Here is a 24,821-nt window from a genome sequence, read left to right as displayed (position 1 = left end):
GGAGATCTAGCCTGTTTCTCCAATTTGGCCAGATCTTTATGCTGTTGTCCCAGCACCTGCACCCTGCCCTGGACTATTGCAGACATAGTAAATATCTCCATTAGCCCATGGACTAGTGATGAAAATAGCAGATAGAGCTGGATGCACTTGGGAACATCAAAAATCTCCCTCAGTAGCCAAATCTTGCACTTTGAGTCTTGGGGCAGCCAGGTATCCCCATGGCAATGCAACAGGACACATTTGAGGGCTTGCGAGAAGTGGATGGGAGAGCACTGGGAAGGTGAGAGAGGATGGAGAGTGAGGGAAAGCACCTGAAGGAAGGCAGAGCCTGGCAGAGGTGCAGGACCCGGGGCAGCCAGAGCAGGGGCCAAACGCAGCACAGAGGCAGTGCTGGGGAAGGGGCAGGACGAGAGGGTGGGGACAAGGATGGGGCCCGGAGGGTTGGCCTAGAGGAGGGACCAGCAGTGGGAGGCGCAGGCTGGGTGTCTGAAGTCGGTCGGTAGTTCCTGTAGGGCTGCCTTCTTGTGCCCGGGAGCGGAGCCCTATGCCCAGCAGGGACATATTGGCATCACCCTGGAGCCCAGAGCAAGGCAGCGTGGAGCCTGCAGCAGCATTTCCATGATGCTGCTCTGCTGGAGCTGGCCCCGGGGGCCATGGACTACACTGCAGGGCGAGAGGTGAGGGAGCACCCCAAGGATGGCAGGGGGACCGGCAGGCTCGGGGGTGAGGGCTCTGTGGGAGGGGCAGGGGTCAGGGCAGTCCATGCCCACTGCCAGCGACCACACCGGCTTGTTTGCCTGGGTGGACAGGGGACAGGCAGGGACAGGGACAAATTCCACTTTCCTATGCAAGTGTCACTGCTTGCAGGGCACAGTCAGACTGCCCCAAAGGGCCACACCACAGCTCGGAGTCTGTCCCAGCCCTGATGCCTGGACACGGAGAGCTCTCGGGAGCCTGCTCCTGCTGGGAGACTGCCTCGTGAAGCTCTGGGTAGGGCAGGCAGTGGGTAAACCCGGCCAGAGATCACTAAGGTCGATACAGGCTCAAGAAAGGGGGAAATTGCCCCATTTCAGTGCCAGATGGTCAGATTGAAGTCTGGCCCTTTAACCCCGCAGCAGAAACACCTAGCCAAGTCCAGCGTGGGACATCTGCCCCCACTCCCCCCTCCCCCAGACCTTTCCTACAACTAGGTCCTACAACAACAGGCAGCCTTCCAGCTGTGATGTCCCCATCTCCTGCTCTCCTGGCTTCTCAGTCAGCTCCTGCCATGATTGCCCTTCTTCACCACATGCTGGTGTGCAGCCGCTTGCCCCACTGCGAGCCCCCAACATACACGCACACACACACACACAGCCGCAGGGTTCGCCACAAGCACCGCACGTACCCCACACCCAGCAATAGGCAGGCGTGTGAGTGTGCTCCCGCAGAGCCTCAGTGTTCACGCGTGCTTGCCTGGCACCATGCTCCCATGCACTTCCACATGCTCCCATGGTCACCACCTCCTCCTCTCACACGCCAGCCTACTCACACTTCCCTACATGCTGCACACGCAACACCTACCCGCTGCCTGCACCAGCACAAGCAGCAACCAGTGCCAGGCAGATACACACGCGTGTGCAGAAGCATGCACGTTCCTGCAGCATCCAGCCTGACTGGGCTCCCCCTCAGCAGGCTGGGATGTGGCTCCCGCGGGAGGGGGAAGGGGATGCGTGGGAGAAGGCAGGCAGCAGGAAGGAAGCCTGCACCGAACAATAGAGGGAAATGGAGGAACTGGAAAAAGACCCAGTGGCAGCACAGTCAGCACAGATGGTTTGGTACGAAGCAGCGTGATTCATGGGAAAAGGCACTCAGTGCTCCGCAGACAGCCTGCAGCTCTGTCTGGGGGCTGCAGGAGCTGTGCTGGCCAGGACTTCTGGGATGCGGGTCCTCCGCAGAGTGGGGCACTGCGCTGAGCCCGCAGCACTGCCCCCGCCGTGAGGAGCCCCCCCAGCTCCTCCGGCCATCTCAACCCTCAGGTGGTGGCGAGCAGCGCGGGAGCCCCCAGGGTGGGCTGTGGCTGGGCGCCGGGGCCAGCCTGGCTCTCTGTGGGAGGCTGTCCCCCTCAGCCTGCCTCTGAGTCATGCTGACCTCTCCCATGCCCTCACCAGCAGTTAGAAAGATTATGGTCTGGCCCTTCCGGCAGCAGAGCCCTCCCCGAGCTGGCCCCCGCATCGAAGATCATCCCCTGGGAGGGGCCCAGCTGCAAAGCAGTTAGCTGCCTCCAGCAGCCCCCCTCCACCAGGATGCGGCAGGGAACCTGGCTGCACCCCCGGCTGCGTCGCGCTCCCGTCCTCCGAGCTCGGGAGCTCAGCAGAGCCTGGGCTCGCCTCTGCGCAGCCAGGGATGCCACCGCGTGGCACTGGCTTGCTCTCTGAGAGTGGGAAGCCCGTGCCTGTGCAAGGCCCTCGCAGCCCGCAGGAGGGCTGGTTTCTGTCTAGGCTTGGGTCACAACCTCCCTGACAAAGTGGAGTCAGGATCCAGCAGCTCTGGGGAGGGGCAGAGAGGTTTTGGGCTGAGAAACAACAGGATGTGTTCATAATGCCTGGCTTCTTGGTTTGGGAGGTGAGCGGCTCTGAGCAGCTCTGGGGGTAGAGGCAAGGCTGGTGTGGGTGAGCAAGGAGGGCTCTGACAGCATCCCACACTCCCACCGATGGGAGTCATGCTGACAGCTTGGACTCATTGGTTGCTTCATGGCAGCTGAGACCCCATTCTCTCGTCCTGCTGCCTACTCACCTCTTTTCTCTCTTCCTTCCACAGATGATGGACTGAGCACCCATTGCAGAGGGACCCAGGGCCATGAGCTTCCAGTACAGTCCTGACTCTGATATTGCTGATTGGCTGGCCAGCATCCACTTGGAGAGGTACCAGGATGTTTTTAAACAGCATGGGTACCATGTGGCCAGAGATGCCACCTTACTGGATGGTGAGGACCTACAGCAGATTGGCATCACCGCCACTGGGCACCGCAAAAGGATCCTGAACCTGGTGCAGCAGACACAGCTGCTCGGGCGGCCTCTGAGGAAACCTGCAGCAAGAGATGCCCATCCTCAAGCTGCTGCATGCATGGAGGCCCTGGATGTGGCCCAAAGGCCCCAGATAGGTGAGGATGCCATGAAAGGAGTGCTGGGAGGGGCTACTGACGTCTCTGAGATGCAGCAGCGTGCTGCTGAGCCCAACCATACATCCCCTCTGGAGAAGGATCCTGCTCCACCCCTTGTCAGGCCAGTTCCCAAGCCAAGGACAGTTTTCCATCGCTCAAAGCCAGAGCAGGGCTTGGCACCCACACCAGCAGCACGGAGCACAGTGCTAACACAAAGCCTGGACAGTGACAGGACTCCTGGGGCATTTGTGGTACTGGAGGGGTTTGTGCCAGGGGAGAGCTCTACAGATCTGGAGAGCCCAGAGGCCAGGCCAAAGCAGCAGACTAGTCCAAGAGCAACCACTACCATGGGTATAGGAGCATCCCGGTCAGCAACACGGGAGAGCTCTCGGGAGGAGAAAAGACTCCCTGCATCTGTGGATCATGGACAAACCCTGGAAACCTCAGAAAAACCCTCCTCGTCTGTCCCATCTGTGCCACCACGGCTCGGCCACAGGATCCCAGCACCCGAGTCCAGCCCAGCAAGCTTGCCAGAGGGTCGCCCCACATCTGACCTTTCCCTGCCTGCTGTGGCCACCTCAGCCAAGACAGATGTTTTGCCATACCCTGGGGCACCTTCACAGCTGGGTTCAGGGCAGGGCAGGCTGGAAATGGTATCCAACATCATCTATGAAGGACTCAAGCCATCTTTGGCACCTACTGAGGACCCAGGAGGGGAGAATGGTCCCCAGGACCGGACTCTCACTGAGCCACCAGGGCCATCCCTGCAGGAGATGACCTACCTGGTCAACAAGCCTGAGTAAGTAGATGCTTTTCCTTGCCCTGAGGTACAGAACAGGGTGCAGGTCAGCCACAGTTGGATGCAAAGAGCAGGGCTGGGGTTCTAGAACGCGCACACGTCCCCTGGGTCACTCATCAGCCATACTGTCTACAGCCACAACTAGGCTCCTGGGGGCCTCCATCCCCCACCAGGCCCTGTCTGCCTCTGGATGCTAACAAAGCCTCTTTCACTATACTCCCCACTTGTTTCCTGTGTTCTGCACAGAGAGGTGAGGAGGGAAATGTGTCCTGCAGGCAGCTAGACTCCTTATAGTTTGAGCATCCCTGGACCCTTGAGGGCTCATGCTAAGCCACTGCTGCCACTTCTCAGCCCTCAGTCTGGGACTTCCTGAAAGGTGTGGGTAAGGCTGAGGGCTCGGGCTGACTCGCCCTGGGGCCAACACAGGAGCAATTAGAGGGGACGGAGGGGGTTGTGCTGGGATGGGAAATGCCTGTGGGCCTCTGGAGACACAGCCTAGCTGTTTCCAGACAGGAGCAGTTCTCAGGGGAAGGGGAGCAGGGATGGTGCTGAGAATATGGAGAAAATGATGCACATCCTTGGAGACAAAGCTGTGCTGAGCCCTCATCAGATGCAGCCTCTGGCCTGTATAAACCAGATAGGAAAATGAAGTGGAAAAAAAAAACATCAACTATCCTGAGGTCCCACCAGACTCTCCATCCTGTCTCAGCTCAGCACAGGCAACCACATCTGCAGAAACCCATCTCTACTCTTCCAGGAGTCCTGGCTGGTCTGCCGCAGGCCTGCCCCCTGTCCCAGAGAGACCGGCCACAAAGCCAGGTGAGAGCCCCCAGGCCTTGAGTGTGTGCAGTGGGGCCCTCAGTGGGTGGGGTCCCCTTGGGAGGTCAGAGAGGGGGGCATCCATCCTGGTCCTGCCCTGTGCTCCTTCCTCGCTCCAAGGCAGGGCCCGGCCTTACCTGTGTTTGGGCAGGCATCACTGCTTTGCCAGTCGGCATACCCTGGATGCATGGGGTGCACCAAGGCAGGCTCAGGGATAAGTCCCCCTCCAGAGCTCTATGGTCCTGGCTGGTAGCTGCTCTGCAGTGGGCACCACTGACAGCTGTTTCTCTGCCCACAGACATCAGTGAGCAGCCCATCAACCCCTACAGCGAGTCCATCTTTGGGCATGAGGTCCCTGCCCGGGAACAGAAGGTGAGACAAGGCCTCTGGGGCTGCTGGTGGCTCCTGCTATGGGTCAGAGTGCTGAGGAGAGACTCTGTGTGCCGCCAGCAACTGCAAACCAGAGAGCCCCAACTAGTGAGACTGCAGTATCTGTCCGGGGGGATGCTGGCTGGGCGCCCTGCTCAGTCAGTATGGCAGGCAGGCTGAGGAGGCCTAGAATGGGAGATGGCAGAAGGGAGAGGATATTTGAATGATATCTCCTTCTAGGGCATGGGCATCCCTTCCAGGCAGTCCTGCGAGGGAGGGGCAGAGCTGGAGCTGGAGAGAGAAGCATGCAGGTAGGCATCTCCGTTCTGCTTTGGGGGCTCCCTCCTCTGGGGTGCAGAGACCAGGCCTGCCTCCAGGGTCTGTGGTTTGCAAGTGGGGGACATAGGACATATCTGAGGATGGTCCAAGTCCTGAGAGGTGTCTGAGGGTCCTTCCCTGACATAGATTCGCAAGGTAAAGACTGAATTGGCCATCTCTGGAGAAGAGCTGTTGTCTTGCCCAGAGAGGAGAGGGAGCAGTGCTCGTTGGCAGCTCTCAGTGAGATGGTGCTCACTCCAGGTGCCATTAAACCGCTTGTTGGTAGCAGCATGCTGTCCAACAAGTGTCAGGAAGGAGAGACAGCTTGGATGTTGGGTCAGTGCTAGGTGGCACTGGACATCCACATTCTGAGTGGAACCTGGCTTTGACTGCAGGGAGCAAGGAAACACTACAGGGGCCTGCCAAGGGATGGGGATCAGAGTGCTTCCTGAAGCCAGCTCAGGAACAGGAGGGCTCCGAGCTTTTGCCGGGGAGATACCCAATCCCCAGACTCTAGAGCAGCAAGTCTGTGCTTGCTGCTGCACCATCCTGTGGGTAACGGCACTGAGGCAGCTTTGCTGAAGTTTTTAACTAAGTTAATAAGGTTTGGGGGTTTCTCCTTTGCCCGGGCCAGCAGTGAACTGGGTTCTCCTGGTCCTGACAATTGCAGTAATTTAGATTCTGCTCAGATTTGATCAGTCTGATCTTTAGAGATGAAGATGTTTTACCTTCATGTTGAAAAGCCTGAATTAAGACTTCCCTGCCTGGGGAGTCATTCAGCTGCCTGCATTGCTCAGTAAGTCATTCACTGCTGAAAGAGCAGCTAGACCAAGCAGATAGGAGGAGATGCCTTTCTCCTCCACTGAGGTTGTGAGAGCATCTTTAAAATTCTTTTGAAATGTACTTTCCATGACTCCTGATAGCATCTGAGAAAGAGGAAGGAAAGCTGCTCTTCCCATTTAGAAAGGGGAGGGTTCCTTTTCCTGTGTTACTTAGAAGAAGGCAAGTTGCAGTTCTGTGTCCTTCCCTTCTCCCTGTGTCCTTGCCAGGCTGGTGTGTCCTTCTCTCCCTGCTTTTCAGGCTTCAGTGTAGGTCAGTTCCCTATTCTCCTGCTTTGGATGTAGGTCACTGCACTATGGCCTGATGCAGTGTCATGGTGAGCCCAGACGTTGTAGCAGATCAGAATTAGCATAGTCCACAAGAATGAGAATTGCAAATAGCTGTGAACAGGAATTTTGCAGGCAGAAATACTGAAATCTGCTATGGAGCCTCTGAACCTACAGTTCACCTCATCCCAGAGCAGGGCTCGACATCAGCCCATTGCTCATGGTGCCCATCCAGCAGCCTTCATGGAGCTGCGATCCCGAGCTGGCACCCCAAGTCATGCCTTCATGGGGAGGCAAGATGGGGAAGGTGCCATCTTGGCTGTGTGGTCTCCCAGGCTGCATTGCTGCTTGTCCCACAGCCCTGCCCAGCACCCAGCACTCTTCCTCAGCCACACAGTCACCTGCTCAGTGCTGGGGGCTAATAATGGTACCGAGGCATTGGCCAGGCACTTGTGGCTCTAACATCACCTCCTAAGCTCTCCACAGAGTGTCTGCAGCCTGGATTCACTAAGAAGAGACAGGATGTGGCTATTAGAAGGGTGCCAGAAGCTGTTCACAGTTTTTTTTTCTCCCAGCCTGAGCTCTAAATAAGGCTGAGAGGGGGATGCAGAGGGTTGAACAACAGAAAGAAAAGCCTTTGAGTATCTTTTGCCCTGTCGTCCCAGACCTCATTGGCCAGCCATCTATTATCCTTCCATTTCTCACCAACTGGTGCAATGCTTTCCTCCCCAGACTGGCCCCAATGGCCTGGTCATGGCCAGTTCTTTATCCTGTTCCCCAGTACCTGGCACCCTGCCCAGCACCAGACCATTGTGGACACAATTAGCATCTCCTCTAGCCCATCAACCAGTTCGTTAAGGGAAATATGTCCTAATCTCAAAGCTCAGAGAGGCTCTCAAACCCCTTTGGCACAGCATCTGCTTCTCAACCTAGATAACTCCTCTGGGCAGTGGTCACAGTGTGAGAGCTGCCTTGTTCAAGGGCCAGGTGTGCAGCTCCAACACCAAGCAGACAGCCTGGGTGCCTGAGCTGCCAGGAGACTGCTCTCCAGTGAGAGAGATGCCCTGAGTTTCTCTCACTGGAGAAAGGGAGACACTGGTCATCGCTGACAGGTTGCTACTTATCTCTCTTTTATCCTCCAGGTCCCCAAAAGTAAGTCAGTTATTTAGCCCATAACTTTCAGTTGAGGTAACTAGACCCATTCCTGGCTCCTTGTTGCCCCTACCACCATCCTATGCCCTTCTTTCAATCCTGGATTCTCCATCTTCCACCACTTCTCCTGTGTGACTGCTAAGAGACTTAGGCTGCCTCTGCCCCAACTCAGTGCATCTTAGGCAAATTTCCCCAGGCTCTGCTCTCCTGGAAATACCTCATGTAGTCAATGACTTCCCCTCTCCTTGCACAAGGGACTTGCCTGGCTCTAAGGCTAGTTATCTTCACTGCCTGACACCAGCTGGAAATGGAGAGAACTTGGCCTTTGTGGCCTCAATGTCTGGTAGCCCTCTCGAGCACCTTGTCTTCCAGGGCAGAGCTGGGGGATGGCCTCTGTCCCAGTAAGCTCCATCTACTTTGATCCCTGGCATGCTGAGAGACCCTGTTCCTGCAAAGTTGTGCATTCTGCTTGTCCCAGTCAGGTGTTACTTGTCCACTGGCTTTTTATACTTTCAGTGGCTGTAAATCATGGCCTGGGAAGAGGTGCATGTTTTTTTTCCCATCCTTTTCTCTTTCTCTGACCTATTTAGCAGATCTGTCTCTGGCACTCAGAGTTGATGTCTACCTCTTTGACATACACAGTACTCCAACCTCCCGTCCCCCTGACCAGTCTATCTCGAAGAAGCTGGACAGTGGACTGGGACTCCAGCCAGAAAAATTGTTCTGCCAAGGCTCTGTTATACTAGTTGAAGAGCAATTTTGGTTGTGTTTTGGAAGTCCCAGCTCCTCATGAACATTTCTCATATTTCTCGCAGACACTGGAACCAAACATGCCATTTCCTTCCTCCACCACCTCCTTGACCCCATATGCTATCCCCCCACAGGTGAGGGCAATGATTTCCAAGACTTTCAGCCATACCTGGGGGCATCTCAGCATCTTCAGCAAAGGGCAAGGGAGATTTAGAATGAAATCTTTGGCTGGGGACTCATCAGTCAGACCTTTGTGATGTTTCAGTGCCAAGTGGTGAGGCCCCTCTTCTAAGTCTTGATCTGCTCGCTTTCTGCTAAGCATTGCCTTTAGAGGGGCCTGAGGCTGTCACTACTCTTCCCCTGCTGCCAGTCTCCATGCTGCCAGTCTCTGAGCCCTGTCCCCTAAGTCATCCTGAGGTTTACAGTCCTGATGATTATGCCTTTCCTTGGATTCTGGCCCTAAATCACCACTACAGATACCTGACCTTGCAGAGACACATGAAAAACTAGTTTGTGTGGTTTCAGCCCAACATGTTCCCAGTCAAACTTCAGGTCTTGCCTCTACCACATAGCTCAGGGAGATCTGCTGCTTTATGGCTGCATAAGGGCATAGCAAGGTGCCTGTCAAGGGTCAAAGCAAAGGTGGACGCAGTATCCTGGCTCCCATGTGAGACAGTGATCAAAAGCAAGTGCTTAGAGAAGAATTTAAGATCAGGGGAAATGTATAAGATAATTCTCCCAGTCTGCATTTCTATTTCTAGCCTATGTACTTCTAGCCTTCTTGTATTTAGTACCCCCCTCCATCTACTGCATCTTGTGGTAGGGAGTCCCGTGGATCAGCTGCTCCTTTCCTTTGTTGTTCTCTGCCCTGCTCCTGTTGGCTTTCTCCAATGGCTCCCAACTCCTGTGACTGAAGCGATGGTGACCTGCAGAAGCCCCTCTGCCCTCCCCACACCGCTCATGACTTCAGAAACCTCTTCCCTATCAGTGACCCTTTCTGAGCTGGGGGGAGCCACATCTTACTCAGGTCTTTCTCAGACAGAAGTTGTTCCAGAGCTTTGATTTCCTCCTTGCCCTTTTCTTTGTCCTGGGGCTGGGCCCAGACTCAGTATCACAAGCAAGTCAGTGGCATGAGTGCTATCCCACTGGTGCTGGGGAGTCTTGGCTGCTGATGGCCATGAATGTATTTCTGCCAATCACCACCGCACCTGGGCAGCTCCCCTGTGAGCTCTTGGACTGTCAGGCATTCTCCAAAACACTTCCTTTGGGGGAAAAAATGTCTGTCTGAGGGGAAGGGGCAGGCTTAGCAGTTTATTTTTGTAATTTCCTTTTATTGTTATCGCTGGATAGTCTAACCAGGTCTGGCTTGGGTTTTTAGCATAGCTTCCCAAGAAAATGAGACTGATGCAGGAGCTCCACCTGTCCTTCTCTTTTCCGTCCCAATCCCTTTGGAAACTGGTAGCCCCATTTCAGGACACTAGAGTGAGGCAGGATGCTGCTGGCAGAAGGATTTTCCAGGTGTCATGAAAGCCAATAGGGTGGGGGAGAGATGCCAGGTTGAAGCCCCCTGGTAGGCAGGGAGCTGGAATGGGTGTACAGCAGGGTATACAACATGTAATGTGGAAAGTATGGGACTTCAGTTTGCTGCTTACGATGTGTTGAGGGGAAGGCAGAGAGGCTGGGGGGGGGGGGCGGCGCAGGTTGTGTGGTGGCCTGTGCGATATCACCTAAGGTGTGGAAAGATTTTTTGCCTATTGCTCCCAGCCCAGCCTGGGAGCAAACTATTTCTGGGCATTGTGCCTTTGGGTTTCTTGTCTTTGTATAGGACTGGCTAAGCCTCAGGCTGCTGATGGCCACAGGGCTCCTGAGTACTGATTCCTTATCCTACTCTGGTCACAGAGTTGTTGGTGTCCTGAGGAACTCAGGGTGGGGCCAGGAGCAGTGTGAGACATCTCCTGAGGGGACTGTATTGATCAGAGGCCCTGTGAGTCCCCATGTGGTGAGCAGCCAAGCCACCACAGCAGGGGTCCCACAGCCCCATTTCATGCAGGACGAGTAGCGAGTGCAGCAGCGATGGAAAGAGTGAGGATGAGGAGACACGGACCAAGCTCATCGACCGCATCATCCAGAATGACACAGAGGGCTACTCCACTGTGGAGTCACCACACGCTGAGGGCGCTCAGTTCAGTCTTCCATCCCACTTCTACCCGGATGAGATCCTGGATGACCTGACCATCTCCCCTTATGCAAGCTACACCTCCCTCTCCGAGCCCCGGCTCACTATGCTTAGGGGCTGGCTGGACAAGCTCTCTCCACAGGGGTATGTGCCCACCTGCAGGGTAGTGATGGGTCAGCCAGGTCCCCATAAAACTCATTTGGGCACAGCTGGTGATGTGGTTGGGCTGGTCACCAAGCCCCATAACCGCTCAGAGTCATTTTGGGAGAGCCAGACCTCCCCTCAGACATCCCAGTACTCTTGGGCCCCCCAGCTGCAGTCTCAGTTCTGCCACCCTTGTGGGGAGGTCTGCCTCCGACGCATATACAGATGTGGGGTCCTAAGAGGTACAATGCACTTTCCAACAGTCCTGTTCTTCTGCTGTCCTGATAGGAACTATGTCTTCCAGAGGCGCTATGTCCGCTTTGATGGCAAGAACCTGATGTACTTCAGCAGTGAGAAGGTAAGAAAGGTCAGGAGGTAAGCGAGAGGGGAGGCTGCCCCACCCCATTTAATCAGGGTGTCTTGGCATCATGTGAGCTGCCATCTCCCCTTTTCCTCCCTTTCTCCCTCTCCTGTAAGAAGTCTGCATGGCTTCACCATGGCCATGGTAGCATGACCATCTCCCATTTGCCTGGGGAGCTCAAGATGTAGCCCCATCCCACAGGGTAGCAAAGGTCCATCTCCCAAGGGAAGAGATGAGAGTGGTCTCCCCATTCTGGAAGCGTTGGGGAAGACTACGAAGGGATCTGTGCCTCAGACCTCTCTCAATTCAAAATCTCAGGCCATGCCATATGATGGCTCGGTGGCCACCATGTCACAAGATAAGGGCAGCACTCAGCCAAGGATACAGGAGATGTAGAGCATGTGCTGAACTGAGGAAGTTTTCTCCGTGAGGGTGCTGGCTCAGCAAATTAGAAGTGTGGGATGAGTAAACAGCTCTTTCCTGTCTCACATCTTCTCAGCCTGCCTTGGGGGCTCTATACAACCCAGAATGGCATGCTGCAGGGAGCTGGTAGCTGCCATGCCAGCCAAGGTGGCAGGTGCTACTGCTCCAGACCCACAGCACAAACAGCTAGGCTTGCCCTGTGTCAGTGGCACCCAACACATGGCCTCAGAGCAGCTGGTGTTGCAGGAGGCCCAAGGCTGTGCCATGGCCCCTTCTCTCTTCTGCCCCACAGTTTTGATGCCAGTGTGCCCTGTAAAGTGGGTCTGCAGTATGTAGGCTGCAGAGGTGCCTGCAAGAAGGGCAAAAAGGGTAATCCCCCCTGGGGCTTGTTCCAGGAACCCTATCCTAAGGGGGTGATCCCACTGTCCGTGATCGAGATGGTTCGCTCCACCAAAGACAACAAGTTCCAGGTCGTCACCAGCCACCGGATCTTTGTCTTTCGTGCTGAAAATGAGGGTAAGATAAAAAACACAAGAGCTCTTTGGTCCTTGAGGAACCATCCCTGCCTCCCTCCTACTGTAAAAGAGCAGCTCTCACCCCTTCCACACCTCAGGCCGCTTGACTGCAATGAGTAGTTAGGCTCCTCTGCCCTGCCTGTGGTGGGGAGTGCCATCCCTGATAGGCACTTTACTCCATGCCAGCTGAGCCAACCTGGTCAGAAGGGCTTGAACCCACTTGCTCACACCTCTACTCCTTGTACAGCCCAGAGGAATGAGTGGTGCTCCACTCTGCAGAAGAAGGTAACGGAACAGCGCTTGGTGGGCTCCCAACCCCGGCCTGCCAACACTGCTCACTGCCAGAAGTCCGGCACCCTGGAGCTGAAGGGTCAGAAGTCCAAGGTGTTCGCAGCCCTGAGCCTATCTGAGATGTGGCTATACAAGAGCGAGCAGGTTTGTGACAATGCCCCATGGTGAGCACAGTGGTCAGAGCAGGTCCCAGAAACCCTGCTGGCACAGAGAGTTGTGCTGACAGTAGATGGAGCAGAAAGCAGCAGAGGGATGGAGAGAGCTTAACCAGGTCTGGTGCCAAAGGGGCTGTACAGACGCTGGAGTGGAAGAGGGAGGATGGAATGGATGAGTGGAAAGTTTGAGATCCTGCATCCCTTCTCCATGAACCTTTAAAACATGGCATCTACAGTAAGAGTCTGGGCTTGAAGACTTGGTTGGTGCCGGGACCCCCCTCTCCAAGCAGACCTCCCTCCCCGTCGCCTCACTAAGACCAAATTATCTTCATCTCTGGAAAGCGTTCAGGTCTTAGTGACACCAAATCACCCCAACACATTACAAGGCAGTTTGCTCAGTGGCCACTAACTTACCAGCAAACACACCTGCTGCAATACACGCTTATCCTGTGGGAGGCAGCAGATATCTCCGTCAGCAGCCCTTTGCACCCTGACAGCTGTCCATGGAAATCCCCACCTCCTTCTGCTGAATGTTCTCACTACCCCTGTTCTTCTAATCATCTAATTTTCAGTTTACCTGGCTTGAAACAAGCAGGTATCAACCATCTTTGGATTTTGCTCAGGTCGATATTTGCTTTATGGTGTACCTGATTCAATCTGTTGTGGGCTACCAAAGCAGACGGATTTGAAAGGCTGGGTTTCAGAGGTTTGGGGCAGAATTTGCCTTTCATTTTACGGTATAACATATTTCCAGGGGGCTTTATGTCAGCCCATATGGGACCACTGAGAGATGTGGCTGTGTCCTAGGTATGGCAGGTCCTGGCAGAGCAGGCCATCACCCATCCACAGGGATGTAAAGCTGAGTGGTGCAGGGCACAGCTACCTCGCTCCAAGCCTAGCATTACAGGCATGTCCAGGGTCATATGCCCACCACAGACATGGGCCCAGCACTGTTGAGCAGTGTCACCCACATCACCACTCACCAGTGTCACTCTGAATTGCAGTTCTTTAAAATGGGCATTGGCATCTGCTTGATTGAGATGCGTGGCTCCACTATCCGGGAGGCCAAGAACCGCAGCTTTGAGCTCATCACCCCTCTCAAAATATTCAGGTAACCCAAGCGCCTGGGTAGGATGAGGTGGGGAGAGCATCTGGGCACTGGGCCCCAGGATTGGCCACTCCGGGCCCATGAGTGTTTGGCTGCATTTGCGCTTGTAGCTTCATGGCAGAATCAGAGAAGGAGAAGCGCGAGTGGATGGAGGCCCTGCAGGAAGCCATAGCTGAGACACTCTACGACTACGAGGTAGCGGAAAAGATCTGGTCCAACAAAGCCAACAAACACTGCGCAGACTGCCGGGCTCAGAATCCCGACTGGGCATCCATCAACCTGTGTGTGGTCATCTGCAAGCAGTGTGCAGGCTAGTACAGCTCCCTGCAGGGCACCAGGGTGTACAAGGACAAGTGGGTGTGTGGTAGGGGCAGGGGGCAAACTGGCATTTGTTAAGTAGGCCAGAAGGGGACGCTGGGATGATAAGGAGGACTATGTCCAGCTAGCACCCAGGTGACACATGAAGGCTGGGTGGGCAGGATGCTGACTGGGGTATAGGTATGATTTTGGTGCCAGTTATCCTGACAGAGTCACTGGATGGATGCTCACTTGCTTGCTCCCCACAGGGCAGCACCGGAGCCTGGGCTCCAATATTTCCAAGGTGCAAAGTCTGAAGCTTGACACCAGCGTCTGGTCCAATGAGATCGTACAGGTAGAGGCACTTGGGACAGGGAACTGGGGCCTGCATGGCACTCCCAGGGGTCAAGCTGCTTTCCCTGGCAGGGTAATAGCCTCACAGCCTCCCCTGGGATGTGTGGACATGGGTATGTGGGAGTGAGAGAATACTGAGCATCCTGCTGCCCCTGGCTGGGCCTGGCACTATCCATGATGCCAGGACTTTCCTGTAGCTCTTCATCATGCTGGGTAATGACAGAGCCAACCGGTTCTGGGCTGCTCGCCTCCTCGCCACTGAAGGCCTCTACCCTGATGCAAGTGCTGAGCAGAGACGAGACTTCATCTCTCGCAAGTACCGGGATGGGCGGTACCGCCTGCCCCATCCCCACTACGCTACCCAGGATGATGTGCTCCAGGTAAGAACACTTTGGGGTGCATATAGGATGTTGGAGTGCTGGGAGTAAACCCAGAGCTCTGGATCTGAGACATCAACAGCTCCTGCTTGGCTGACTGTGCCCATAACCCCACTCTGGGCTGCCCTGTTGAACAGTGGGCAAGGGTGGGAGATTGTGCTCCTGCTTTGCCTGCCTTTGAGCATGCCTGGCAGGAGGTCAGGGAACTTAGAAGCTGTAACATGGTCACTAGGGGTGCATGTCTCATTCTAGGCCCTGTGCGCTGCGGTGACTGGACCAGGCCTGCTCAAGACTGTCCTGCAGTTCTTCTCATCCTCAGAGGCTGGGCTGACAGCTGACCCTGGGGCCTACGAGGTGTCCCCAGGAGCTGACCTGTTGTGGGGCCCAGAGAACAAAAGGCCCAGGAACCGTTCAGGTAACGAGGACACTCAAGTCTTGCAATGGTTGTCATGGGGGGCTTCCACTTTGTCACAGCCCTTATCCCTGACAGTACATCCCACATCTACAGCACAGCAAGGGCATCATAGTTCCCTGAGGGACCTGAGGTGCCCCACTACACCCCTCTTTCAGGATGGGGCAGGGTGATAGATACTGCCGGAGCCCCTTTTCTGTGAACCCTCCCTGCCCAGAGCACCCCGTTGCCTAAATATGCATGAGTGGGGTTGCACTGCCACCCTGGGGGCTGTTTTGGTGGATGCCTGTTCCCATATTTTCAGCACTGTGCCCCACAGGGAGTCCCAGCACAGGAGAACCAGGCCCAGAGGGCGTCTACAATGAGATCACTCAGCCAGTTACACATAGTGGGTACCTGCACCGGGCCTCAGCCCTCCCCAAGCTCCCAGGCACCAAGAAGAGCAGAGACGGTAAGCGGGGGAGCATGGGAGGGCAGCCCGCAGGGTGCCCGCCCCAGCACCACTGACAGCATGTTCCTGCAGACTTCCAGCGCATCTGGTGCTCCCTGGAGAAAGCCCTGCTCTTCTTCGAGACAGAGAAATGTACTGAGCCCTTGAGCCACATCGAGAGCAGGGACCTCCTCTCCCTGGGCGTGAGCAAAGCCCATGCAGTCACCAGCCCCGGCTCCACAGAAAGGTACCCCAGCTTTACCCACAGTCCCTGTCTGCCCATGTCATGGTTACCTGCCCTAAATGGAAGCAGCACTGGCACAGATGGACCTGCAGACCAAGTCCCAGCGACCCTGTGGACATATAGAGGGCAGGGATAGGCATTGCCCCCTCACTGGGAGCTTGGTGCAGTTTAGCCAAGGTGATGGGGCAGGGGATCTGAGCGAAGGTTCGGGGTGCGAAGGGCTACTTGTTGGGCTGGTTCACTCTTTACAGGTTTCGCTACACCCTCGAGCTCTTCCTTACTGGGGAGAAAGTGCAGCAGCTGGGAGTCGATGGGCCTGACACATTGCAGGCCTGGGCCAGTGCCATTGGCAAGGTGAGCCAGCCCCTGTCCCTGGGCTCCCAGCACTGCTGACTGGTCCCTGGGCTCTGTTTCTGTTTCCCCAGTGTTAGACTGCTCCCAGATATCCCCGCAGCTGGGCCCTATCTTTACCAGGCTCTTCTGTTCCTTCGGTCCCCAGTGGTTCACGCCTGTGAGTTGTCACTGCCTGCTCGGCTATGAGTTTCAACGCGTGGGCCAACTGCGCTACAAGTGCATGCTCAATCCTGAGCAGTGGCAGCAGGCCTTCTTCATCCTGCAAAAAGCCCACCTCTTCATCTGCCCCACTGAGGATGATGGGGCTGAAGACAGTATCAACCTCCGGCGGCTGCAGGAACTCAGTCAGTGTGGCAAGAGGGGGGGAGCTGCTCTGCTGCCCAGAGTGGGCATGATGCAGCAGGAGGCCATGGGTGACTGATCTCTCTGCTCCTCGCCCCAACACAGGTATGGTCCCCCCAACAGAAACCCCAGAAAAGAAGGAGCTGCTGATTCTGGTGGAAATGGGCAGGTGAGCCTTGCAAGGGGCAAGAATCCCATTCATGGCTCCAGAAGGGATGGGGAATGTGTCCCAGTAGGCCAAGCAAACTCAACAGGCTGGGGCAAAGATATTAACGTGTGGGCAAGCGCTGACCCCAAATCAGTAGTGCAGACACTGCTGGGGCAATAGGGTTGGGGCCAGCCCTGCTTGTCTCCTGCCTGAGGATCTCTCAACAGTGTACGGTGCCCTTTGGCTCAGCCTGGCTGTGCCTTGCTCCCTGTCCAATGCCCCAGAGTCAGACTGTGTTTTGGGGGAAGGGGGTGGTAGCCCAAGCCTCATTCCCTGTTCTCTGCCCTTGTCGTTGTCAGGACATTTTACCTGCAGGGCTTGTCGCGGGCAGACTCCACAGCATGGTACGCAGACATCCAGGCATCGGCAGGGGGCCGGGGTAATGCACTGCGGGACCAGCAGCTGAGCCGTGGGGACATCCCCATCATCGTGGACAGCTGCATTGCCTTCATCACGCAGTATGGTGAGCACAGTGGCTTGCTGGTGGGTCTGAGCAGTGGGGAACTATTCTCTAAGCTCCAGCACCAGTGGAGCTTAGCATACCTGAGCAGGATTGGGCCTCCATGACTTCACTTCCATTCCCAAGGGCTACGGCATGAAGGGATTTACCGCAAGAATGGAGCCAAGTCCCGGATCAAGGTACTAATGGAGGAGTTTCGGCGGGACGCGCGCAATGTCAAGCTGCGCATCAATGACAACTTCATTGAGGATGTCACAGATGTGCTGAAGAGGTTCTTCCGAGAGCTTGAGGACCCCATCTTCACCCTGGAGCTGCACCCACAGTGGAAGGAGGCAGCAGGTACCTCCCTTCACCCCAACCCCTTCTCCACACTGTGCTGCCTGCTGGGGACACTGGAACTGGGCCTGTAGATGTCCCTCAAAATGGGATCTCAGTGCTAGCCCCAGTGCCATGTTGGCTCTGGGTTTGTCTGGCTTGATGATTTTCCCTGACCCACTTTCCTCCTTCCAGGAATCTCCTCAAAGCCCCAGCGCCTGGAGCGGTACAAGGAACTCATTCATCGCCTGCCTCGTCTCAACCACAAAACCCTGGCTGCACTGATCGGGCATCTCTACCGGTGAGCGTGCCCCTTGACCACCTCCCCAGAGGGACCCCTGGTCTGCCTGGCATCCCCAAGACCCTTTGGCAGGGTGGTCTCCCCACTGGCCAGGAAACACTGGCTCCCATCTTCTGCTCTGCCAGCTCCTGAGCCTGGTGCTTGTGTATGCTGGAGGGTGCTGCTCTGGGACATCTCAAAAGGTAGAAACATTCCCAAAATTGCCCTGCAGCAGGGGGAGAGAGGAGGTTGGGGACTAGGCAATACCCCCTTGCAGGATGTCAACTGCACCCATGTCCCAGAAGAAGGAAAAGAAACAGACTTCTGTCTGCAATTAAGAGCAGGATATGAGGTAGTGTTCTGGTTCGATAGCAACTGGAAGTCCTGCAAACAGGAACTACCCAGCATGAAATTCCCATTCTTGGTTATCTGGGGAGCTGGGGAAAAATGGGCTGACTTTTTAGGTGAGTTTGTAAGCGGTGGAAGAGAGTAGCTTGTGCTGGCCCTTCATGCTCATGTCCTCTTGCCCCAGAGTACAGAAATGTGCTGATCTCAACCAGATGAGCACCAAGAACCTGTCGCTGCTCTTTGCACCCAGCCTCTTCCAGACCGATGGCAAAGGGGAGCATGAGGTCAAGGTGATGGAAGACCTCATTGACAACTATGTCAGCATCTTCAATGTAAGCTCCTTGTAGGGGCTGCGCCTGCCCCATTCTGCATTGGTCCCATGTGCCTTCCCCTGCATCCTCCTCTGCAGTTCTATTCCTCCTCCATATCCCTCCATCTTGGCCCTGGGTGCCTCAATCCATATCTCCCTCTACCTTAACTCCATCCCCCTCACCATGTGCCCTTCCTCCAATAGATTGATGAGGACCAGGTATCCCAGATGGATCTGGAGAATAGTCTGATCACCACCTGGAAGGACACCCAGGTACCAGGAATGCACTTTTTGATGGCCTCTGCCACACTGGGGGCTATGGGCTTGTGAGATTATCTGGAGGCTAGGGCAGCTCTGCTTCCCAGCCCCTGCCCCGGGTCCCCCCCTGTTCTTCCATACTTCCCTGCAGCATGGGCAAATATTTGAGGAAGGACCTCTTTCACCTTGTCTCCCCTTCACTAATCACTGAGCCTCATGCCCAAGGGAGAAGCAGCCCTCTGCTCTCTGAGATACCATTTCCAGCTCATGGGGACAGGTGATACATACCAGAACCACTCCGGCATGGTACCCAGTGCCACTCTTTCTTTCCCCACAGCTCTCACAAGCAGGAGACCTCATCATTGAGGTTTACCTAGAGCAGAAGCTGCCTGACTGCTGTGTCACCCTGAAGGTGAGTCCCAAGGAAGGGTCATGTTGGAAGAAGGGAGGAGGAGGCACAGGTTCCTCAGCACTGTCTGTCCCTGGTGTGTCCGGGGCCATGCCCACTGGCAAGCAGACCCATCCCACCACCACCATGCCGCAGCTTCCTGTGTGTCTGGCCCCAGGTGTCCCCCACAATGACAGCAGAGGAACTCACCAACCAGGTGCTGGAGATGCGCAACGTGGCAGCTAGCCTGGATATCTGGCTGACTTTTGAGGCCCTGGAGAATGGGGAGCTGGGTAAGCATCATGGTGATGGTGGAAAGAGGATGCTCACAGCATGACTGGGCTGGCAAGGAGGGGGATAGGATATGGGGGGCAGTTTACTGTCAGAGAGATAGGCAGAGAGCAGGGGGGATGGAGGCTGGCACAGGGGAGATGGCATGGTGATGAGGGTGTCCCTGCTTCTCCAGAGCGGCCCCTGCACCCCAAGGAGAAGGTCCTGGAGCAGGCCTTGCAGTGGTGCAAGCTCCCAGAGCCCAGCACCGCATACCTGCTGGTGAGGAAGGTCACTATCGGAGAGGGCAGCTGTCTCTTCACAGGTAAGGCAACACACTGGTGCAGCGGAGGGTCTCAGTCCTAATGCCAGATAGGCCCAGATGGGGCCCAGAGCAGGACAACTCTGTTCCAGTTTCCCCTTACCCCACCCACTGTCCTGTAGTCACCATCAACACACCCCTGAGACCATCATGGACATGGCCTTGCCCACAAAGGGAACACATTCTGATAACCCCTGATACCACCTCACATATCCCCCAGGCCACGCTGACCTCCTATCTTCTCTACTGTCCAGGTGCCAAGCGTGAGACCCCCAAGTGTGGGCTTCTGAAATGCCGTGAGGAGCCTCCCAAGCTGCTGGGGAACAAGTTTCAGGAGCGTTACTTCGTCATCCGAGACCGGAAGCTGCTGCTGCTCAAGGAGAAGAGGGTACTGGGGGACGTAGTGCGGCCGGGTCTGTGTTCCATGCACAGGAGGAGAACTGGGGTGTATGGGGAGGGAGAGCCCTGCAGTTGCAGGGACAAGTGGTGGCACTGCCACAGCTGTGCAGGATCCTCTTCCCAGTAGGGTGGGCAGATGGGAGGGCATGTGATGGGCCCCGAGCTGGGCTGTGAAACCCTCTGGCTGTTATTCCCCAGAGCGCCAAGCCAGAGCGAGAGTGGCCCCTGGATGCAGCCAAGGTTTACATGGGCATTCGGAAGAAGCTGAAGTCACCAGGCCAGTAAGTTGGACCTTCACTGGACATGACCTTGGGGAATGTATCCATCACCCCTTCTCCATTCCTGAGGTGCTGGAGCAGGCACCGTCAGCCCTCAGTTCCTGTAGTGTGGCACCAGACACTCCAGCTCAGCCACTGGGAATGTCCCAGTTCCCACTGGGACCCAAAGCCATGCTAGATCTGGGCCCTGTCGAGCATCCTGATCCCTCTACCCCACCAGCCATGCGCCTATGGCAACATCTGAGATTTGGTGGTCATGCCTCATGTTCTGTGTCTTCCTTCTTTAGGTGGGGTTTCACCCTGACCCTGGACAAGCAGCAGCTGTGAGTATCTGCCCCTGCCATCCTGGGGCTGAGAGGGCAAAACGGGTCCTGTCTCCAGTTTTAATGGGGCCGGGACAGCCAAGTTTTTTATCATGTTCCTGGGACGCTAGAGGGTCCCAGGCACCAGGGCAGAGCTGGAGCCTGGCTGGGGCACTCGAGGGCAGAGTTGTGGGGTTGCACATGTGGCACAAGATGGGGGGCAAACGAGCCAGGCTCAAGGGGCAATCAGTGCCCTAAGCTGAGTGGGCAGCCAAAGAGGAGGACAGAGCTGTGGCAGGCTAGCTAAGAGAGTAAAAGTTGTGCACACTGTCACCGCAGAGACTCGTGCCCATGAGCGCTCCCTGCCTGCCCCGTCTCTGTCACCCTGCTGATCCTCTCCCTATTTCCCTGACCCTGCAGATACTGGGCAGTGTCTAGCACTGGGTCCATAGTGCCAGCACTGGCTGGACACTTTGCTTGTCCCTGATGTTCTTCTAGGGGCAGCAAGAACAGCCAGGTTGAGCTGCCTAGTTCCAAACTGGGCAAACTCCTGTCTCTCACTGAAGCAGTAATTTGGGCATGTGGAGAGTTTCAGAGGGCCGTTCCTGATGCCAGTCATGGGAATGCCTCACTAGGGATCTGATTGTAAATGGCAGCTCCAGGCTCACAGGCAAGGTGACAAGAGGATCTGGGCTTTGTTGGCCCTGCTCCCTGGAAGCCTCTCAGCTGACTCCTTTGCAGGTACTTGGTGTGCTCAGGGCAGGCTGAGCTGTGGGACTGGACCACCAGCATCCTCAAGGCTCAGGTGAGTGAAGGCTTGTTGTGCCACTCAGCTGGACTGGGACAGGCTGGGGGCTAGCAGGGTGGTGTGACCCGCCTTGTCCTTGCACACAGCATGATGATCTGCGCCCTGTGATCATGCGCCGGCGTTCCTCCTCTGACCTCGCTAAGCAGAAGTTTGGCACCATGCCACTGGTGCCCCTGCATGGGGACAGCACCGACACCACCATGCTTTCTGCCAACCAGACCTTGGTAAGGCCATGGCAGCTGCCCTGTCCACAGGTGCTCCTGCACCCACCCCGAGACCAGTTTGGAGAGGGGCATGTGCCACCCAGAGCCAAGTGGATGCTTTGGGTGCATGTCTGTGCACCCAGCAGTGTGTGTGTGCCATGCGCTGTGTTTGTGTGTCTTGCCGATTCCCCATGTGTGCAGGGCACCATGGGACATGCAGGGTTGTGTTGGTGCCCTGGGTGTTGGCAAGGACTGCATGCCAGCATGCCAGGGTGCTGTGCTCTGAGCAAAGCACATGTTGCTGCCCATCCTATGCCTACTGAGGCAGGTTTTCCTCCAGCCCTGACCCCGCTACGCGCTATCAGGTGCTTATCTCTGCCTGTCTCCTCTGTTTCTAGCGCCGCCTGCACACGCGAAGGACTTTGTCCATGTTCTTTGTAAGTATCTGCATGTCTGAAGTGTGTTTATGTGGGCTTTGCACTGTGCCTCAGAGCTCCCAAGGGCAAGGGCTCGTTTGCAGCATCCTGCCCATGTTCATGTAGGTACATGTAGAACAAGCCATCCTGCCCACACCGTATGGCAGAGGATGAGGTGGCCATTGCCCTGTGTGTCCTATATGTGGCTCCTTGCATAGTGCTCGTGTGCATAGCCAAGATCACAGAAATCCAGTCCAGCTCCTTACATCGCTCTCTTTGGGCCTTGCATTGCCCAGAGGGGCTGAGCAAGAGAAATGTGAGGGAATAGGTTTGTCTTCTCCTCTCCATGGAGTCATTTCTGCCAGGACCACCTGCCCTGCCTGGCCTACAGGCCTTGCCTTGAGTGGCTGTGGGGTCTGCCTTTCCTCCCAAGGCTGCCTCTGCCAGGGGGCTGCTAGGTGGGTGCCACAGCCTGCTGGCACAGACCTTGCACAGGATGGGGCCCAAAGTGCCCACCCTTCATTCGTGATGGGCAAGAGAGCAGCACAAGGCAGGAGCAGCAGAAATGAGCAGTGCCTGAAATTGCTGGCACCAGAGCAGAGCCCTGCGCACGGCCTGGGACTTGTGCTAGTGCCCTGGCTCCTCCTGGAAGCATCCCCTGGGGCACAGCAGTGGCACAATGCTAGAGACTACCAGGGCCCAGGCTAAACCCAAGGGAAAGAGTAAAGACCTGGAGAAGTGCAAGTAACCCAGGGGAGGTCTAGTGGAAGCATCAGCCCCATGGCAAGGGAACAAGGCCTAGCAGGTCTCTCTGGGGAGCACCCGTGTCATGTCCAGGCAGGGTGAACTAGGAAGGGGACAGAGCATCTGGGGTTTCCTGGACTGTGCCCTCACCCCAGCTACTGCATCTCCCCTAGCCCATGAAGATGCACCAGGACTGTCTGGAGGAGCAGCAGGAAAAGGAGGTGGACACAGAGCCTGTCTACGAGGAGGTGGGCAACTTCCCTGAGCTGGCCTCACTGGAGCTGGACCGTGAACTGCTGGCAGACTTGTCATCCATCCCCTCCGTGGACAGGTCCAAGAAGCCATCCCCATTCCCTGAGCAGCCCCCAGCTCCAGCGCTGCGCTCCTCACTGCCCACCAATCCAGCCCAGAGGGTTTCAGGTCCCTCTGTCTCCAAAGCTCTGTCCCTCGAAAGGGGCTTGAACCTTGAGTGCGACAAAAGCCCAGCCCACGGCGGATCTGCTGGGCTCAGACCCACCAAAACGGCCTCTCTTGAGAGGAACCTGGAGCCTTCTCTAGTGCTGGCTGGGGACCAGGGCCAAGTGGCCATGCCAGGGGGCAGTCCCAGCATGGAGACATCCCTGGAGATCCCCAAGAAGAGGAACATTCAGCCTTCCTCACCCATCAACAACAAATTGATTCAGGAGCTCAGTAGTATCATCCTCAAGAAGAACGAGGGTCAGCACCCAGGCTTAGATCCAGGATTAGATCCAGGATCAGGGCCAGGGTCAGGGCCAGGGCCAGGGCCAGGCCAGCATGTAACATGACTTCCCATGCCAAATGGGTGGCCACGTGACCTGGAGTGGCAGGGGGTCAAGTCACGTCACGTGGCAGGTACCTGGGCAAGGGGCGCTAGGTACCAAGTGATCCCACATCAAGGCGCCTGTATCCTCCCTCCTCTTGGCCTAACCCCAGAGCCAGACTGGGAGCCAAGGCAAGGCTGGGACTGGGGGACCAGGGCACCCAGCAGCTGGCATGGTGCTTCTCCAAGGCGTCAGCCGAGGCTGAGCCATGGCACCGGGGCCATGCCAACACAGCCATCCTGCTCAGGAGGGCGCAGGCTGGAGACTCTCCCATGTGCCTTTATCGTGGGTGGCACATCCGCTGTCTGACAGCCAGACGCACAGGGTCAGGCGCAGCACTGAAGGAAGCAAGTAAAAAGGTAAATGAAAGCAGAAACATGGTGTCTGCAAGTTCTGGCTGTCTGGAGCAGTGCCAGACTGGGGAGCATGACGTGCCTACCTGCACAGGCGCGTGCCACAGTGGGTGCGTGGGTGTGCTGAGTGCACAAGGGTTCAACTTTCTTCCCACGTCGGTCCTCTGAGACATGTCTCAGCTTTGCCCAATATCCCATCCCCAGTGCTGCACCCTTGGGGGCAGGATGGAGATACCCAAGCTATCCAACACATCCCTTCTTGCATTTACCATGGCATATTGATGGGGTGAGGGAGTCTGTAAGGAGGAGGACTGGCCATATGTGCCCAGCATATAGTCCTGGCGATGGAGGACGGCTCCTGCTCAGCTGGGGTAGTTATACCAGTTTCTTCCATTATCGGAGTAAATAAAGGTTTATTTGTACACTGGAGGGTTTGGTCAATGCACGACAGGTGGCAAGGGCACCTCTGGTGCTGTGGGCAGTGCCAGGTCCTGCATCATGCAAGGCTGGGACATGGGAGCCAGCAGGATGTGGGCATGGAGGGGCAATGCTGGAGACTGCAGCAGAGACACCAAGCCTTGTAATATGCTGGGAAAGGGCAGTGCCTGGGAAAGTCTACGGAGGAACTGCTGCTTTTGTGGTCAGGGTTGGGGGGGGACTGGGGAAGGGGAAGCTACTGAAGGTTTCAGAGAAGTGGGTCTGTCCTAGTCAGGACCATTCCATCACAAGAGTGGCTGGCTGCTCCCAGCACTTTGTGCAGTGGGATGGGGGCAAGGCAAAGGGGCTGGGAAAGAGCCCTGTGCAGAGTGGGAGGCCCACAAGGTTCAAACCACCAGGATTTCATGTCAGTAGGGTCCAGCACAGACCATTCTGCACCTTCCT

General features: G+C 56.2%; 1 protein-coding gene across 6 annotated transcripts; it reads left to right on the top strand.

The window, feature by feature from the left end:
- The first annotated feature begins 492 nt into the window (after nucleotides 1–492).
- On the top strand, nucleotides 493–24,363 carry ARAP3 (ArfGAP with RhoGAP domain, ankyrin repeat and PH domain 3). 6 transcript variants are annotated; one of them, XM_062587741.1, is made up of 34 exons: nucleotides 493–677; nucleotides 2,797–3,938; nucleotides 4,696–4,757; nucleotides 5,056–5,129; nucleotides 5,367–5,437; nucleotides 10,503–10,772; nucleotides 11,061–11,130; nucleotides 11,952–12,072; nucleotides 12,319–12,506; nucleotides 13,522–13,628; nucleotides 13,736–13,935; nucleotides 14,192–14,277; nucleotides 14,474–14,656; nucleotides 14,906–15,068; nucleotides 15,370–15,516; nucleotides 15,589–15,742; nucleotides 15,991–16,093; nucleotides 16,239–16,437; nucleotides 16,541–16,604; nucleotides 16,943–17,106; nucleotides 17,230–17,442; nucleotides 17,614–17,719; nucleotides 18,231–18,378; nucleotides 18,561–18,629; nucleotides 18,952–19,026; nucleotides 19,181–19,295; nucleotides 19,469–19,597; nucleotides 19,849–19,982; nucleotides 20,192–20,274; nucleotides 20,559–20,594; nucleotides 21,315–21,378; nucleotides 21,468–21,605; nucleotides 21,983–22,021; nucleotides 22,918–24,363. In XM_062587741.1, exons 2-34 carry the CDS (start codon nucleotides 2,836–2,838, stop codon nucleotides 23,548–23,550), a joined length of 5,511 nt encoding a protein of 1,836 aa, XP_062443725.1. In that variant the 5' UTR covers nucleotides 493–677; nucleotides 2,797–2,835; the 3' UTR covers nucleotides 23,551–24,363. The 6 variants fall into 6 exon arrangements, with proteins under 6 accessions (XP_062443725.1, XP_062443720.1, XP_062443724.1 ...); XM_062587736.1 differs by having other exon boundaries at nucleotides 4,648–4,757; XM_062587742.1 differs by having other exon boundaries at nucleotides 494–677; nucleotides 15,385–15,516.
- The last annotated feature ends 458 nt before the right edge of the window (nucleotides 24,364–24,821 follow it).

This window comes from Rhea pennata, chromosome 14 (assembly GCF_028389875.1).
Source record: "Rhea pennata isolate bPtePen1 chromosome 14, bPtePen1.pri, whole genome shotgun sequence".
NCBI lineage: Eukaryota > Metazoa > Chordata > Aves > Rheiformes > Rheidae > Rhea > Rhea pennata.
Note: the sequence above shows the minus strand (reverse complement) of the source record. Positions and strands in the feature narration are given on the sequence as shown.

Bases quoted from the DNA above. Each gene is read 5' to 3' on its own strand.
- ARAP3 (XM_062587736.1), top strand. From the start codon at position 2,836: ATGAGCTTCCAGTACAGTCCTGACTCTGATATTGCTGATTGGCTGGCC. The intron at 15,743-15,990 runs GTACCCCAGCTT...CACTCTTTACAG, and splicing joins AGCCCCGGCTCCACAGAAAG to GTTTCGCTACACCCTCGAGC. The intron at 18,379-18,560 runs GTAAGCTCCTTG...TTCCTCCAATAG, and splicing joins ACTATGTCAGCATCTTCAAT to ATTGATGAGGACCAGGTATC.